This window comes from Panulirus ornatus, chromosome 10, assembly GCF_036320965.1.
Source record: "Panulirus ornatus isolate Po-2019 chromosome 10, ASM3632096v1, whole genome shotgun sequence".
Taxonomy (NCBI): Eukaryota; Metazoa; Arthropoda; class Malacostraca; order Decapoda; family Palinuridae; genus Panulirus; species Panulirus ornatus.
In genome coordinates this window covers 33,373,728-33,390,071 of record NC_092233.1, presented here as the reverse complement: position 1 = coordinate 33,390,071, position 16,344 = coordinate 33,373,728, and the positions used below count along the sequence as shown (strand labels likewise).

General features: G+C 38.0%; 1 protein-coding gene and 1 long non-coding RNA gene across 2 annotated transcripts in view; both read right to left on the bottom strand.

Annotated features, from left to right (window-relative positions):
- Positions 1 to 648: 648 nt before the first annotated feature.
- LOC139750888 (uncharacterized) overlaps positions 649 to 16,344 on the bottom strand; it is a 330,261-nt gene continuing 314,565 nt past the window's right edge. Inside the window, exon 2 of the long non-coding RNA XR_011713244.1 lies at positions 649 to 4,755. This is a non-coding gene — a long non-coding RNA (uncharacterized lncRNA). The remainder of the gene's footprint in view (positions 4,756 to 16,344) is intronic.
- LOC139750703 (uncharacterized) overlaps positions 6,906 to 16,344 on the bottom strand; it is a 231,517-nt gene continuing 222,078 nt past the window's right edge. Inside the window, exons 11-12 of the mRNA XM_071665380.1 lie at positions 14,372 to 14,439; positions 6,906 to 7,481 (exon numbers count right to left, since the gene is read on the bottom strand). Coding sequence (XP_071521481.1) covers positions 7,338 to 7,481; positions 14,372 to 14,439 — 212 coding nt within the window. The 3' untranslated portion in view covers positions 6,906 to 7,337. The remainder of the gene's footprint in view (positions 7,482 to 14,371; positions 14,440 to 16,344) is intronic.

The window sequence follows — 16,344 nt, the reverse complement described above, 5'->3', positions numbered from 1 at the left end:
TGGAGAGAATGAGTGAGGAAAGATTGACCAAGAGGATATATGTGTCGGAGGTGGAGGGAACGAGGAGAAGAGGGAGACCAAATTGGAGGTGGAAAGATGGAGTGAAAAAGATTTTGTGTGATCGGGGCCTGAACATGCAGGAGGGTGAAAGGAGGGCAAGGAATAGAGTGAATTGGAGCGATGTGGTATACAGGGGTTGACGTGCTGTCAGTGGATTGAATCAAGGCATGTGAAGCGTCCGGGGTAAACCATGGAAAGCTGTGTAGGTATGTATATTTGTGTGTGTGGACGTGTGTATGTACATGTGTATGGGGGGGGTTGGGCCATTTCTTTCGTCTGTTTCCTTCCGCTACCTCGCAAACGCGGGAGACAGCGACAAAGTATAAAAAAAAAAAAAAAAAAAAAAAAAAAAAAAATATATATATATATATATATATATATATATATATATATATATATATATATATATATATATATATATATATATATATTTTTATATATATATATATATATATATATATATATATATATATATATATATATATATATATATATATATATATATATAATGACAGATATCAGTATGAGGGTTCCTGTGTAAAAAGGGTGCCCAACCTTTCCAAAAGGATACTGCAGAAATAAAAAGCCTTTTTCATCACATTGTCTTCTATAAAACTTTCTGAAGAACAAAGCATCATGATCACTGTTCTAATACATAAAAAAATCTAGCTACAGTTATTTTCAGTAATAAAATAAAGTAACCAATGAAAAATTACACTTACCCATGAAAAATGTGTTAAGGGGAGGCCCAATTCACTGAACCATAATTTCATTAGCAAGTATGAAAAGTGCACACAATGATCAAGTCACTACAAATTGTATTGACTGGACAGCTGTGTACTGACGTATCAAATAACTAGGGATTGCCCTCATGCAGTAACAAGTATAAATTCTATGAAAAATGTTATTGTTGAATAGGGAACTTAAAGGAAATTTATCACATACCATAGATGATAAACATTTTGGGAAAAACAGTAATACCAGTGCCTACATTCACCATGTAACTGGAATTAAGCATCCTTTGATGCTACATAGTACATCACAGGTGAATGAAGGATTGATCATTCTTAAATGAATGCACACTCAAATCAATATGAATTACACACTAGTTATCCACTACCTTTCCTGAGAACCATTTCTAGGCTAAAAGCTAAGTAATTATATAAACATGCGGACGGAAAAACAAGTTAATGGGTCCGCGCGTGGACCACAAGCCACAGGTTGGACACCCCTAACAAGCAGCTTATCAATAATGGTATTCCATCATATTCCATCAGTGACAAATTTTCATACAAATTACCTTTCAACTAAAGAAGTATTGCAAGCACAAAAGTTAATGTGCATGGAGAACATAACTAAGCAGATACAGAGGAGAGATACTTTTCTGTTTTGTTGCAGGTTACAAGGTGACTTCTTGTTAAACAGTGCTATTGGTAAAGTCCATCTAAGGATGAAACAAACAGAAAAATTAAGAGTTATAATATCTATCAATACCAGTCAAGATAGTTGGCATCATGCCTTAAGCTAATGAAAAGGATAGAGCTTAATAAACAAACATACAGTACAATCCCACAGTGCCAGGATGTACAGAAGTCCTTATTCATATATAAAAGAAAAGTGAGAGAGTATACAATTTAACTTTATCATTCCACCCCAAAGAAAAGTGCAGGAGCCTCCCTCACTGTCAAAACTTATTTTCTGTTTTGAGAATATGACCTGGAAAATCCACTGCCTTAGAAAAACCAGCTCTTTAATCTTGAAGAAAAGCTATGTTAAGCTATGGCACTCTTTTTGAGATAAGATTATGCATTAACATGATCATAATGACAGCCATTTCCCTAATAAACCCTTAATTACATCAATAAGGAACAAAATAAAAAACTGGCTTGTACTTTCCACTCGCTACATTACCACTAACATTAATGAAAATCCTGTGTAAGAAAATCAATCTTTTAAAGCAGCCATAAACATCTATTCTGGGGAAAGGACATACAATATCTTTCTAGATGATCATTCATCTCAGATATTCTTTCTTTCTCTTTTTTTTGAAGATGGAAAATCACAGAATTTCCTATCTCATTTCTGTTACTTTAAGAAGAGTTCCAACTCAAACCTTGCTTTCAAAATCAATATCTATATTCATCTTTATTTCAAATGCAACTTTGACGAGACTAAAAAAAAATATTATGACTCAAAATCTTAAAATATAAAAGCAATTCTTGAAACCTTATGAAACCTACTCAAAAACACAAATTCTTCCAAGAGTTTAAGATGAATGTTGAACCCAGCAACTACTCCTGCATGAGAAGCAAACCTAATTACCAAATATATTGGAAATATCTTCCCAGAAAACACAACTTAGTGAAATCACTGCACAGTGGAACCCATTTCACCATAGGATTAAGGGCGATAAAAGGAAGTTTAAATATCTTGGAAGAATTCTAAGCCCAATTTTCACAAAAAAATATGAATACAATGCCAAGAAACATGTAAGATGGAACTCTAAGTATCTGAATAGGATATAAAGCTTAAAATACTGTGTCTTGTAAAAAACAGAGTACAGTAAGAAAAAGCATGTTCCATTAGTTTTGATTTATGATTTAGACATTCAACATTTGTTTTATGCTCTCTATAATTTCTCAGGTATCAGTGATATTCATTACACCTAATAATGTCACATTCAAGGTATGCTGTCTCACTATATTTGCATGCTCACAATTGTTCTCACTAATGTAACATGCAAACAAAGAGCTCTGGTTACATCAACACCTTGCTGCCCGACATCAAATTGCCTCATATATCTAAATTTACCTCCAAGCTGTTGCTTTTCCTGTTCCTTTCTTCCCACAAGCACAAGGCTCACTAGGGCACTTTCCACTCACACAATATTTGTCTGGGTCTGAGGAAACTACATGCAATTTTACATAAAAATGCATTCATTCACAAGCATATGTGCATCCACCATTACTCCATCTAGATTTTGAAACATTCTTCATTTCTTTCCATGTCTACTTTGTTCACTGTATTTCCTTATTGGCATCAAATAGGAAGGCAAAACAACAAATAGTGAAATGCACCCAGCAGTGATTAGACGTAATGGTTCAAAGATCTGATCTATGAGCAAGCTGAAGTACATAAATTTTGTATATAATAATCCCTAAAATGAGGAGGCAAGTTCTTGCAGACTTGCACCTATATCAAATGTAAAATAAGAAACAGCTTCAGTTGCATCAACATCCCACAAAACTATACATATATGATAATAAATTCCATGAAAAATCATTCAATTCACTTTAAAGAATAAATGTCAAAGGTAATATTTTACAAACTTTCTCAGACTAAATCATCTAGTGACAGTAATAAAGTAGGTAAGTACTTTCACTCAATATTCTGCAAAACATATTAAAATATAATATGAGGTATTGGTGGACTATTCCTGCAAGTGATTAAACTGTGACTGGGAAGTCAGTCACCTTCAGCAAGCCTGTATCATCAAGAGACAGAAAGGTGTAGAGTCTTGCTAAGAACTTTCCCCATTTTCCTGCTCCTGAATAAAGTACACCCTTGAAGCTGCCAGAGTCCCATAAGAGGGATACAACAGTTGCAAAATTAATTTTGATTAGTTTGTAAAATAATCTGACCATATTCCTTGGACTACGAATATGTTAATGGAGACTGAATCATACTCTCATGGAAAGATTTTGAAGTTGCATTAAACGGAAATAATCAAAAGAATCGTTTCATAACTATCTAAACACTATAGATCGATTTTAAAAGAGCACAGATAAAGATAATCTTATATTTACCTATTTTGATTTTGCTTTGTCACTGTCTCCCGTGTTAGCGAGGTAGCGCAAGGAAACAGACGAAAGAATGGTCAAACCCACCCACATACACATGTATATACATACAAGTCCACACACGCAAATATACATACCTATACATCTCAATGTATACATATATATACACACACAGATATATACATATATACACATGTACATAATTCATACTGTCTGCCTTTATTCATTCTCATCGCCACCCTGCCACACATGAAATAACAACCCCCTCCCCCCCTCATGTGCGTGAGGTTGTGCTAGGAAGACAACAAAGGCCACATTCGTTCACACTCAGTCTCTAGCTATCATGTAATAATGCACCAAAACCACAGCTCCCTTTCCACATCCAGGCCCCACACAACTTTCCATGGTTTACCCCAGACGCTTCACATGCCCTGGTTCAATCCACTGACATCACGTCAACCCCGGTATACTACATCGTTCCAATTCACTCTATTCCTTGCACGCCTTTCACCCACCTGCATGTTCAGGCCCCGATCACTCAAAATCTTTTTCACTCCATCTTTCCACCTCCAATTTGGTCTCCCACTTCTCCTTGTTCCCTCCACCTCTGACACATATATCCTCTTTGTCAATCTTTCCTCACTCATTCTCTCCATGTGGCCAAACCATTTCAAAACACCCTCTTCTGCTCTCTCAACCACACTCATTTTATTACCACACATCTCTCTTACCCTATCATTACTTACTCGATCAAACCACCTCGCACCACATACTGTCCTCAAACATCTCATTTCCAGCACATCCACCCTCCTCCACACAACCCTATCTATAGCCCACGCCTTGCATCCATATAACATGTTGGAACCACTATTCCTTCAAACATACCCATTTTTGCCTTCCACACATTCTTCAATTCTCCCAGAACCTTCACCCCCCCCACCCTGTGACTCACTTCTACTTCCATGGTTCCATCCACTGCTAAATCCACTCCCAGACATCTAAAACACTTCACTTCCTTCAGTTTTTCTCCATTCAAACTCACCTCCTAATCGAATTGTCCCTCAACCCTATTGTACCTAATAACCTTCCTCTTATTCACATTTACTCTCAGCTTTCTTCTTTCACACACTTTACCAAACTCAGTCACCAGCTTCTGCAGTTTCTCATCCAAATCAGCCTCCAGTGCTGTATCATCAGTGAACAACAACTGACTAACTTCCCAAGCTCTCTAATCCACAACAGACTGCATACTTGCCCCTCTCTCCAAAATTCCTGCATTCATCTCCCTAACAACCCCATCCATAAACAAATTAAACAACCATGGAGACACCGCGCACCCCTGCCACAAACCTACATTCACTGGGAACCAATTACTTTCCTCTCTTCCTACTCGTACACATACCTTACATACTTGATAAAAACTTTTCACTGCTTCTAGCAACTTGCCTCCCACACCATATACTCTTAATACCTTCCACAACTCTATCACATGCCTTCTCCAGATCCATAAATGCTACATACAAATCCATTTGCTTATCTAAGTATTTCTCACATACATTCTTCAAAGTAAACACCTGATCCACACAGCCTCTACCACTTCTAAAACCACACTGCTCTTCCCCAATCTGATGCTCTGTAAATGCCTTCACCCTCTCAATCAATACCCTCCTATATAATTTCCAAGGAATACTCAATAAACCTATACCTCTGTAATTTGAACACTCACCTTTATCCTCTTTGCCTTTGTACAATGGCACTATGCATGCATTCTGCCAGTCCTCAGTTACTTCACCATGAGCCATACATACAATGAATATCCTCACCAACCAGTCAACAACAGAGTCACCTCCTTTTTTAATAAATTCCACTGCAATACCATCTAAACCTGCCACCTTGCTGACTTTCATCTGCAAAGTTTTCACTACCTCTTCTCTGTTTACCAAACCATTCTCCCTGACCCTCTCAGTTCGCACACCACCTTGACTAAAACACCCTATAGCTGCCACTCTATCATCTAACATTCAACAAACCTTCAAAATACTGATGCCATCTCCTTCTCATATCATCACTACTTGTTATTACCTCCTCATTAGCCCCCTTCACTGATGTTCTCATTTATTCTCTTGTCTTACGCACTTTATTTACCTCCTTCCAAAACATCTTTTATTCTCCCTAAAATTCAATAAACACCTTGAAATCACACAAAAGCATGAAAGTTGAAGTTTGCAGAAAAACAACTTTCCATAACCTCCTAGATAAAATAACATAACAATGAAATAGCTAGTCAAAATATTCTACAAATATATGAATGCAACATTCATATCATGAAAAAGTTTGCCAGAAATCTTCTGTATAACCTTATAAATTGATGTAAAAATCTCGCATTAAAGAAATGCTATTTGAAATGCATGGGAAAGGCACAGAGTAACTCCAAATGCCTTAAACAAAGGAAAAAATGCATTCAAATATATCTGAATTCTGCAATGAAAGGGTTGAATAATAATCCAATCACCAAATATTTAGAGAACTATTTGAATAAAACCCTTTAACTACAATAAAAGTTGCAGTGCTAAAGGCTACACTACTAGAAAGACTTCACACTAGCATGTGCACTACTAAGTTGCAGTTTCATTAAAATATTTTAAGAGGCAAATTATCAATTCATATTCATACTAGAATCTCATGAGAAAGGAGTATGGTATTTTCTAAGACAGAGAAAATCTTTCCAGATTTTACTACTTTCTGCAGAAATGATATCATTCAAATTACAGTTAAAACATAGAATTACCAAATAAGCATCAGCACTTTTCTATGGCTGAATCAGAGGGTAACTAACCTCATTACAATGAAGGCAATATCCCAGTGAAACAATCCTGAATACACAGGAACTTTTTCTTTCATGGTATGGTTGGATGAGTGGTACTAGTGTCACATGCTTTGTAGCATCAACTAAACCTCTGCACAATGCAACTCAAAATTCTTTTTAAACTGTTTTATTCACCTTTAAAATTTTCCAATAGGACTGCTTAGGAAGAAGTCAAGACATTTGTCTGTCCAATTCATTTACTAAAATTACAAAAATAGTGCTTTTCTTACTCAATTGACATTTCTTTAGTTAATATTTTGCTCATTCTATTTCTCATATCCTTGGTATCACTGTATGATAAGAGAAATACTTGCCCTTGTACTATTCTTCAACATGGTTCTCCTGATGGTATAAAATAACAACATTCAGCAAATCCATTCTAAAATGTGGCCTTTCACACTACACAAAGTAATTTCCACTGCTGCAGTCATTCACATAAAATAATCTTGCACCTTCTGGGAAAATAAAAATCAGGCAAATATTCTATTACAATTTTAGATAAAGAGTAGAAAGTTTTTGCAAACAATCAGTCCTAAACTTTATAAACATTTTCATAATCTATCCATATTTTTAATGTTTATCTTCATCCACTACGGAATGAAAAGAAAAATTCAGCATACACTGAAATCCCACAGTTTGACAGTCTTGTCATAAGACCCGCTTACAATCACGTGATCGTTGAATGCGAGGCACGTGACACCATCAGTGTGGTTTCTCAGAGTCACTAAACGGCGACGAGATTCACGGTCCCATACCTGAAATTTACATCTGAAGTTATAAATCCTACCATACCTGAAACTCATTTAATTTTATAACAACAACTCAAAAAAAAAAAAGAAAAAAAATCCATCATACCATTTTACTGTGGATTAGAAGAGTTACCGTGCACTACAGCTACTTATCCATTTTCACGGTATTGGTTAGCAGAAACATAAACAAAAACCTGTAAACCTGTCATTCTTTGAAGAAATATACATGCTAATAATGCCTAAGCAAATGGTAACTTAGATTCACTTACCTTAAAAAGTTTCCAAAGTATCAATTTTGATATCTGAGAGGACATGGTGTTCATAAAAATACAGGGGAAAACATGGCAGGTAAGGGCATGCCAATGAAAGAGAAGGCTCAGGTAGCAGAAGTAGTATTTAGCCTTTCCCAAGACCCTTTCCCAGAAATAGGGCTGATTGTTTTTTCCATTTCTTTTACTAACATTAGTGATAATTCTATTAACTTTATTCTACTGAACTCTTCTAACAAGTGACTACCCATAAATCTTCCTTTTTATTTGTCTCTCAACTACCACTGTTTTCTTGTCTCACGGAGGCCAATTGGTCTCTGAACTCTCATCCATCAAATTCACACTTCTCTGAATACTAAATTTCCTGTCAGGGCCATGATATTCTCTCATCTTCAAGCTTAAGCCCTCCACTTATGAGATTCAAAGTACACAATGGGGAGACTGGGGGAACAAGGGGTTCGAAGTTCTCAGTAATTCCATTCTTAACCTTATCAGTACCAAGGACATCAATCTATTGTCACTAAGTAACAGCAACAACAAAAAGCCTTGGCCTCCCTACCCATTACTTTCAAAGGCAATACATTGCTAAGGTTTACCTTGGATAGAAGCACATAACACTCTTAGGGTGAAATCATTTTACATCTGGTCGCTGGGACTAGTGTTTCTAATGCTGTGAGCTACAGCAACCTGCCTAAATATGCCTCAAGCTATCTCTAGGGAAGAATGTTTCTTCTTTACTCCTCCTGGATCCCATTTCATTTTGAGGGAATTAACATCTGGTCATTGTATTTCTTCTACCTGTGCTTAAAGATGGTTGGCTCTTCCCTTTCTGAGGAGGAGAATGTTCATTCTTTACCAGAATCCCATTTCATTTTGTGGAATTCTCATTTGGGCACTGTATTTCTTCTACCTGTGCTTCAAGATGGTAGGCTCTTCCCTTTCTGAGGAGGAGAAAGCCTAAATTCTCATCCAGAATAAAAAAAAAATGTGGGTACATGTGAGATTTCTTTAAGCACTGGATGCTCAGAACACACAATCAAACAAATGCTTCCTTCAACAATTTGTTAGTGCTTAACACATTCAGGAGATCAAGACACTATGGACCCAAAACATGGAACTACAATACTTAAGGAACCTTGCCAATTCCATGCCCAGACATCTGCAGATGGTAATCAAGACTAAAGGAGAGATGACAAAGTACTAAAATCTATGTGTCGTCACCTATATAAATATATGGGGGGAAGACGAGGCTTTTTGTTGACACTTTAGGTCATATGAATGTCAATCTATACATTAAATCTCCTGCCGCAAGCTGAGAGTTTTGTGTACAGTGTAGGGTCTGTTGCTGGCCAGAGATGGCAACCCAAACTAAGGATGAGCCACTGGAGCTACCTGAAGGCCTTAGTAACCCCACTTATGAGAACGAAGGGTGGCTTTGTGCCTTTTCTATGGAGTTACTAAGTCTGTGGCAGCCACCTAACCATCCCATCCATCATAGTACCCACACAAAACCCATGCCAACCTTGCTCAGGACTGGCTAACAGGTAAAAAATGTTTTTCCAAACACTACAAATGCCTAACTCTTAATTCCAAACAAACACAATGGTTTTGATATTTTCTGAGCAAGGTGGTGAAAATAGGACATGAAACTGCTGAGAAGTGGATCTGGAAAATATATATGGAAGCATATCAAAGTTGTATCATGACAGACAATTGAATGAAAATGGTGCTTTTTGCACCATGCACAGGAAAAATGCAGTGCAAAAGCTTGTAAGAATGCTAGATGAACAAGTATCCGCAGAATAGCAAGCAAGGTATATGGCAAAGAATAAAGTAGGTATAGGAAAGGAAGGTGTGTACAACAGATTTTTAACCTTAGAAAACTACCTCTAGTGGGAAAAGTTCTGAGGAAAAAAGGATTGGCATGATAGAAAGTGAATCAGAAAGAATGCAAGAAGTATGAAGGAAGGATGACAAAAAGTGTGGATGAAAGTTCAGTAAATGTAGGGATGCAGTTATGTGTGACTAAGGTGTTTAAAATGTTTATAGAAAGACTGTTAAAGGTTCCAGAATTAGTGTTTGTTTACAAGGTCATGAAATGTACAAATAAAAGGGGAATGCATTATGGACAGATCAGATTAGAAATACTGTGGAAGAGAAGAAAAAGGAATATGGTAATTTGCTCAAAGGGAATGTACCAGTGAAGGCTCAGCAAAGGAGTAGGGAAAAATATTAGATGTGTTAGCATGTTAAGAAGCTGATAGAAGGAAGCAAAGAAAGAGTAGATGAAGATTTTGGAAGACAGTTGAGAGAAAAGTACAGGGAAAATAAGAAACTGTACTGGTAGGAGATGAAACAAGGCAAGAGATGGATATAAGAGTGGAAATGTAAATGTGAAAATCAAAAGAAGGAAGTGAAAGGAAGATGGAAAGAGTATTCTGAAGAGCTGATGAATGTGGAAGAGGGTGAGGTTAGGTTAGGTTTCCATGGTTTACCCCAGACGCTTCACATGCCTTGATTCAATCCACTAACAGCACGTCAGCCCCGGTATACCACATCGCTCCAATTCACTCTATTCCTTGCCCTCCTTTCACCCTCCAGCATGTTCAGGCCCCGATCACACAAAATCTTTTTCACTCCATCTTTCCACCTCCAATTTGGTCTCCCTCTTCTCCTTGTTCCCTCCACCTCCGACACATATATCCTCTTGGTCAATCTTTCCTCACTCATCCTCTCCATGTGCCCAAACCACTTCAAAACACCCTCTTCTGCTCTCTCAACCACGCTCTTTTTATTTCCACACATCTCTCTTACCCTTACGTTACTCACTCGATCAAACCACCTCACACCACACATTGTCCTCAAACATCTCATTTCCAGCACATCCATCCTCCTGCGCACAACTCTATCCATAGCCCACACCTCGCAACCATACAACATTGTTGGAACCACTATTCCTTCAAACATACCCATTTTTGCTTTCCGAGATAATGTTCTCGACTTCCACACATTCTTCAAGGCCCCCAGAATTTTCGCCCCCTCCCCCACCCTACGATCCACTTCCGCTTCCATGGTTCCATCCGCTGCCAGATCCACTCCCAGATATCTAAAACACTTCACTTCCTCCAGTTTTTCTCCATTCAAACTCACCTCCCAATTGACTTGACCCTCAACCCTACTGTACCTAATAACCTTGCTCTTATTCACATTACTCTTAACTTTCTTCTTCCACACACTTTACCAAACTCAGTCACCAGCTTCTGCAGTTTCACACATGAATCAGCCACCAGCGCTGTGTCATCAGCGAACAACAACTGACTCACTTCCCAAGCTCTAGCATCCCCAACAGACTGCATACTTGCCCCTCTTTCCAAAACTCTTGCATTCACCTCCCTAACAACCCCATCCATAAACAAATTAAACAACCATGGAGACATCACACACCCTTGCTGGAAACCTAAATTCACTGAGAACCAATCACTTTCCTCTCTTCCTACACGTACACATGCCTTACATCATCGATAAAAACTTTTCACTGCTTCTAACAACTTGCCTCCCACACCATATATTTTTAATACCTTCCATAGAGCATTTCTATCAACTCTGTCATATGCCTTCTGCAGATCCATAAATGCTACATACAAATCCATTTGCTTTTCTAAGTATTTCTCACATACATTCTTCAAAGCAAACACCTGATCCACACATCCTCTACCACTTCTGAAACCACACTGCTCTTCCCCAATCTGATGCTCTGTACATGTCTTCACCCTCTCAATCAGTACCCTCCCATACAATTTACCAGGAATACTCAACAAACTTATACCTTAGTAATTTGAGCACTCACTCTTATCCCCTTTGCCTTTGTACAATGGCACTATGCAAGCATTCTGCTAATCCTCAGGCACCTCATCATGAGTCATACATATATCAAATAGCCTTACCAACCAGTCAACAATACAGTCACCCCCTTTTTTAATAAATTCCACTGTAATACCATCCAAACCTGCTGCCTTGCCAGCTTTCATCCCCCGCAAAGCTTTTTCTACCTCTTCTCTGTTTACCAAATCATTCATCCTAACCCTCTCACTTTGCACACCACCTCGACCAAAACACCCTATATCTGCCATTCTATCATCAAACACATTCAACAAACCTTCAAAATACTCACTCCATCTCCTTCTCACATCACCACTACTTGTTATCAGCTCCCCGTTAGCCCTCTTCACTGATGTTTCCATCTGTTTCCTTGTCTTACGCACTTTATCTACCTCCTTCCAAAACATCTTTTTATTCTCCCTAAAATTTAATGATACTCTCTCACCCTATCTCTCATTTGCCCTCTTTTTCACCTCCTGCCTCTTTCTTTTATACATCTCCCAGTCATTTGCATTATTTCCCAACAAAAATCATCCAAATGCCACTCTCTTCTCATTCACTAACAATCTTACTTCTTCATCCCACCACTCACTACCCTTTCTTATCTGCCCACCACCCACGCTTTTCATGCCACAAGCATCTTTTGCGCACGCCATCATTGCTTCCCTAAATACATCCCATTCCTCCACCACTCCCCTTACGTCCTTTGTTCACACCTTTTTCCATTCTGTACTCAGTCTCTCCTGGTACTTGCTCACATAAGTCTCCTTTCCAAGCTCACTTACTCTCACCACTCTCTTCACCCCAACATTCTCTCTTCTTTTCTGAAAACCTCTACAAATCTTTACCTTAGCCTCCACGTGAGTCATACATACATTTAATAACCTTACGAACCAGTCATCAACACAGTCATCCCCTTTTTTATCAAATTCCACTGCAATACCATCCAAACCTGCTGCCTTGCCGGCTTTCATCTCCCACAAAGCTTTTACTACCTCTTCTCTGTTTACCAAATCATTCTCCCTAACCCTCTCACTTTGCACACCACCTCGACTAAAACACCCTATTTCTGCCATTCTATCCTCAAACACATTCAACAAACCTTCATAATACTCACTCCATCTCCTCACATCACCACTACTTGTTATCACCTCCCCATTAGCCCCCTTCACTGATGTTCCTATTTGTTCCCTTGTCTTATGTACTTTATTTACCTCGTTCCAATACATCTTTTTATTCTCCCTAAATTCTAATGATAATCTGTCACCCAACTCTCATTTGCCCTCTTTTTCACCTCTTGCACCTTTCTCTTGACCTCCTGCCTCTTTCTTTTTATACATCTCTCACTCATTTGCATTATTTCCCTGCAAAAATCATCCAAATTCCTGTCTCTTCTCTTTCACTAATAATTTTACTTCTTCATCCCACCACTCACTATCCATTCTAATCTGCCCATGGAGAAGTATGATTGTTAGTGAAAGAGAAGGGAGAGGCATTTAGTCGATCTTTGCATCGAAATAGTGCAAATGACTGGGAGATGTATAAAAGAAAGGGGCAGGAGGTCAAGAAAAATGTGCAAGAGGTGAAAAAGAGGGCAAATGAGAGTTGGGGTGAGAGAGTATAATTAAATTTTAGGGAGAATAAAAAGATGTTTTGGAAGGAAGAAAATAAAGTGCCTAAGACAAGAGAACAAATGGGAACATTGGTGAAGGGGGCTAATTGGGAGGTAATAAGAATTAGCGGTGATGTGAGACGGAGATCGAGTGAGTATTTTGAAGGTTTGTTGAAATTGTTAAATGATAAGAGCGGCAGATATAGGGTGTTTTGGTCGAGGTGGTGTGAGAAGTGAGAGGGTCATGGAGAATGATTTGGTAAACAGAGAAGAAGTAGTGAAAGTTTTGCAGAAGATGAAAGCCAGCAAGGCTGCGGGTTTGGATGGTATTGCAGTGGAATTTATTAAAAAAGCGAGTGACTGTGTTGTTGACTGGTTAGTGAGGATATTCAGTGTATGTATGGCTCAAGGTGAAGTGCCTGAGGATTGGCGGAATGCATACATAGTGCCATTGTACAAAGGCAAAGGGGATAAAGGTGAGTGTTCAAATTACAGAGGTATAAGTTTTGTTGAGTATTTCTGGGAAATTATATGGGAGGGTATTGATTGATTGGGTGAAGGCATGTACAGAGCATCAGATTGGGGAAGACCAGCGTGGATTGTGATGTTACTGGTTTGAGTTAAACATGTGCTGCTGATTTCAAGTTGATCATGTTATAATAGGAATGCTAGTTTCCTGTTGATTTCTCATTCATTTCATGTAAAACTGATTTGGGCAGGGATATTACAGATGAAGACTCCATAGGAACGACTAGGAATCAGATGTGAAGAAAACATTTTGTAGGCAAAGGCAGTGCAACTGGTGATGTTGGTAAGATTTGACAAATCAACTTACTATGCAAAGCAAAAAAGTAAGTAGTTTTATGTGTGGAAGGCCAAGTTTCCCTCTAACACACAGTATGGGTTCGGGAAATGTGTGAGTGATGTTTGAATATATATGCACCTGATCCAAATCCAAGGAGTTGGATATGGAGGTAACAATTACAGAAAAACAAAACAGTTCATGGTACCTATGAACATACAGACTGTGAAGGTGAAACACATAAAATAATCAAGCACATGAAGAATAATGTAGAGTGTTCCTTAAACTTCATCTTTATGTCATACTTGTTTAACAAATACATATAACCACATACCTTAATTGTTTTATCATCGGAAGCACTCACAATTCGCCTAGAATCGGCAGCCAGGCATCGTATCACACCTAAAAAAGTTAGGTGAAAATACTATGAATATACACAAATCAAAGGAAAATATCTTTAAATTTTTTCTCTCTACCAATTAGTTAATTTCTGCACAGCTAGGAAGCATGAACAGACAAAGAATGGTCTCATTTGTTCACATCCACTTTTAAAGAGTATTGGCAATTTTTTCCATATTCTGTCAACTTGCAACAATATTAAAAGTTTGATAAATAATCTGCCATTATACAGATGGGTAGCTCAGGTCTCTAGTTACCATTTCGAAAATTACAGCTCCATGCACTGATTCATTCTAAGAACTCTCTTACATAAACATTTCTTAATCTATTCTTCTATTCAAAATTTTGTCTTTACTCACAGTCACCTCAATTGCAATCTATATATTGCAGTTATCACTCTTTCATTCAATGTTTCAGATTCACATACTATTTCTTGATCCTATTTCAAATTTCTATTCATTATTCTTTCAATATCAGGATCTCAAATAATCACATTTTGTGAATGATATGTAAACTGCACTTATGAATCACTACTGGCACTTTACACAAAAAAAATAATTATCAAAACTGCTCTCATTACAAGAAATTACTATTTGTAAAATGTTTGGGGTGGCTAAATGTGTGTGGATGTAACCAAGATGAGAAAAAAGGAGAGATAGTTAGTATGTTTGAGGAAAGGAACCTGGATATTTTGGCTCTGAGTGAAACGAAGCTCAAGGGTAAAGGGGAAGAGAGGTTTGAAAATGTCTTGGAGTAAAGTCAGGAATGGTGAGAGGACAAGAGCAAAGGAAGGAGTAACACTACTCCTGAAGCAGGAGTTGAGAAAGTATGTGATAAGAGTGTAAGGAGGTAAACTCTAGATTATTATGGGTAAAACTGAATGTGGATGGTAAAGGGGAAGAGAGGTTTGGGAATGTCTTGGAGTAAAGTCAGGAAAGGTGAGAGGACAAGAGCAAAGGAAAAAGTAGCATTACTCCTGAAGCAGGAGTTGTGGGAGTATGTGATAAGAGTGTAAGGAGGTAAACTCTAGATTGATATGGGTAAAAATGAAAGTTGATGGAGAGAGATGGGTGATTATTGGTGCATATGCACCTGGGCATGAGAAGAAAGATCATGAGAGGCAAGTGTTTTGGGAACAGCTGAGTGAGTGTGTTAGTAGTTTTGATGCACGATACCAGGTTATAGTGATGGGTGTTTTGAATGCAAAGGTGAGTAATGTGGCAGATGAAGGTATAATTGGTGTATATGGGGTGTTCAGTGTTGTAAATGGAAATGGTGAAGAGCTTGTAGATTTGTGTGCTGAAAAAGGACTGCTGATTGGGAATACCTGGTTTAAAAAGAGAGATATACAAAAGTATACATATGTAAGTAGGAGAGATGGCCAGAGAGCGTTATTGGATTACGTGTTAATTGATTGGTGCATGAAAGAGAGACTTTTGGATGTTAATGTGCTGAGAGGGGCAACTGGAGGGATGTCTGATCATTTTCTTGTGTAGGTGAAGGTGAAGATATGTAGAAGTTTTCAGAAAAGAAGAGAGAATGTTAAGGTAAAGAGAGTGGTGAGAATAAATGAGCTTGGAAAAAAGATATGTGTGAGGCAGTACCAGGAGAGACTGAGTGCAGAATGGAAAAAGGTGAGAGCAAATGACATAAGGGGAGTGGGGGAGAAATGGGATGTATTTACGTAAGCAGTAATGGCTTGCACAAAAGATGCCTGTGACATGAGAAAGATGGGAGGTGGGCAGATTAGAAAGGGTAGTGAGTGGTGGGATGAAGAAGTAAGATTGTTAGTCAAAGAAAAGAGAGAAGCATTTGGAAGATTTTTGCAGGGAAATAGTGCAAATGACTGGGAGATGTATAAAAGAAAGAGGCAAGAGGTCAAGAGAAAGGTGCAAGAGGTGAAAAAGA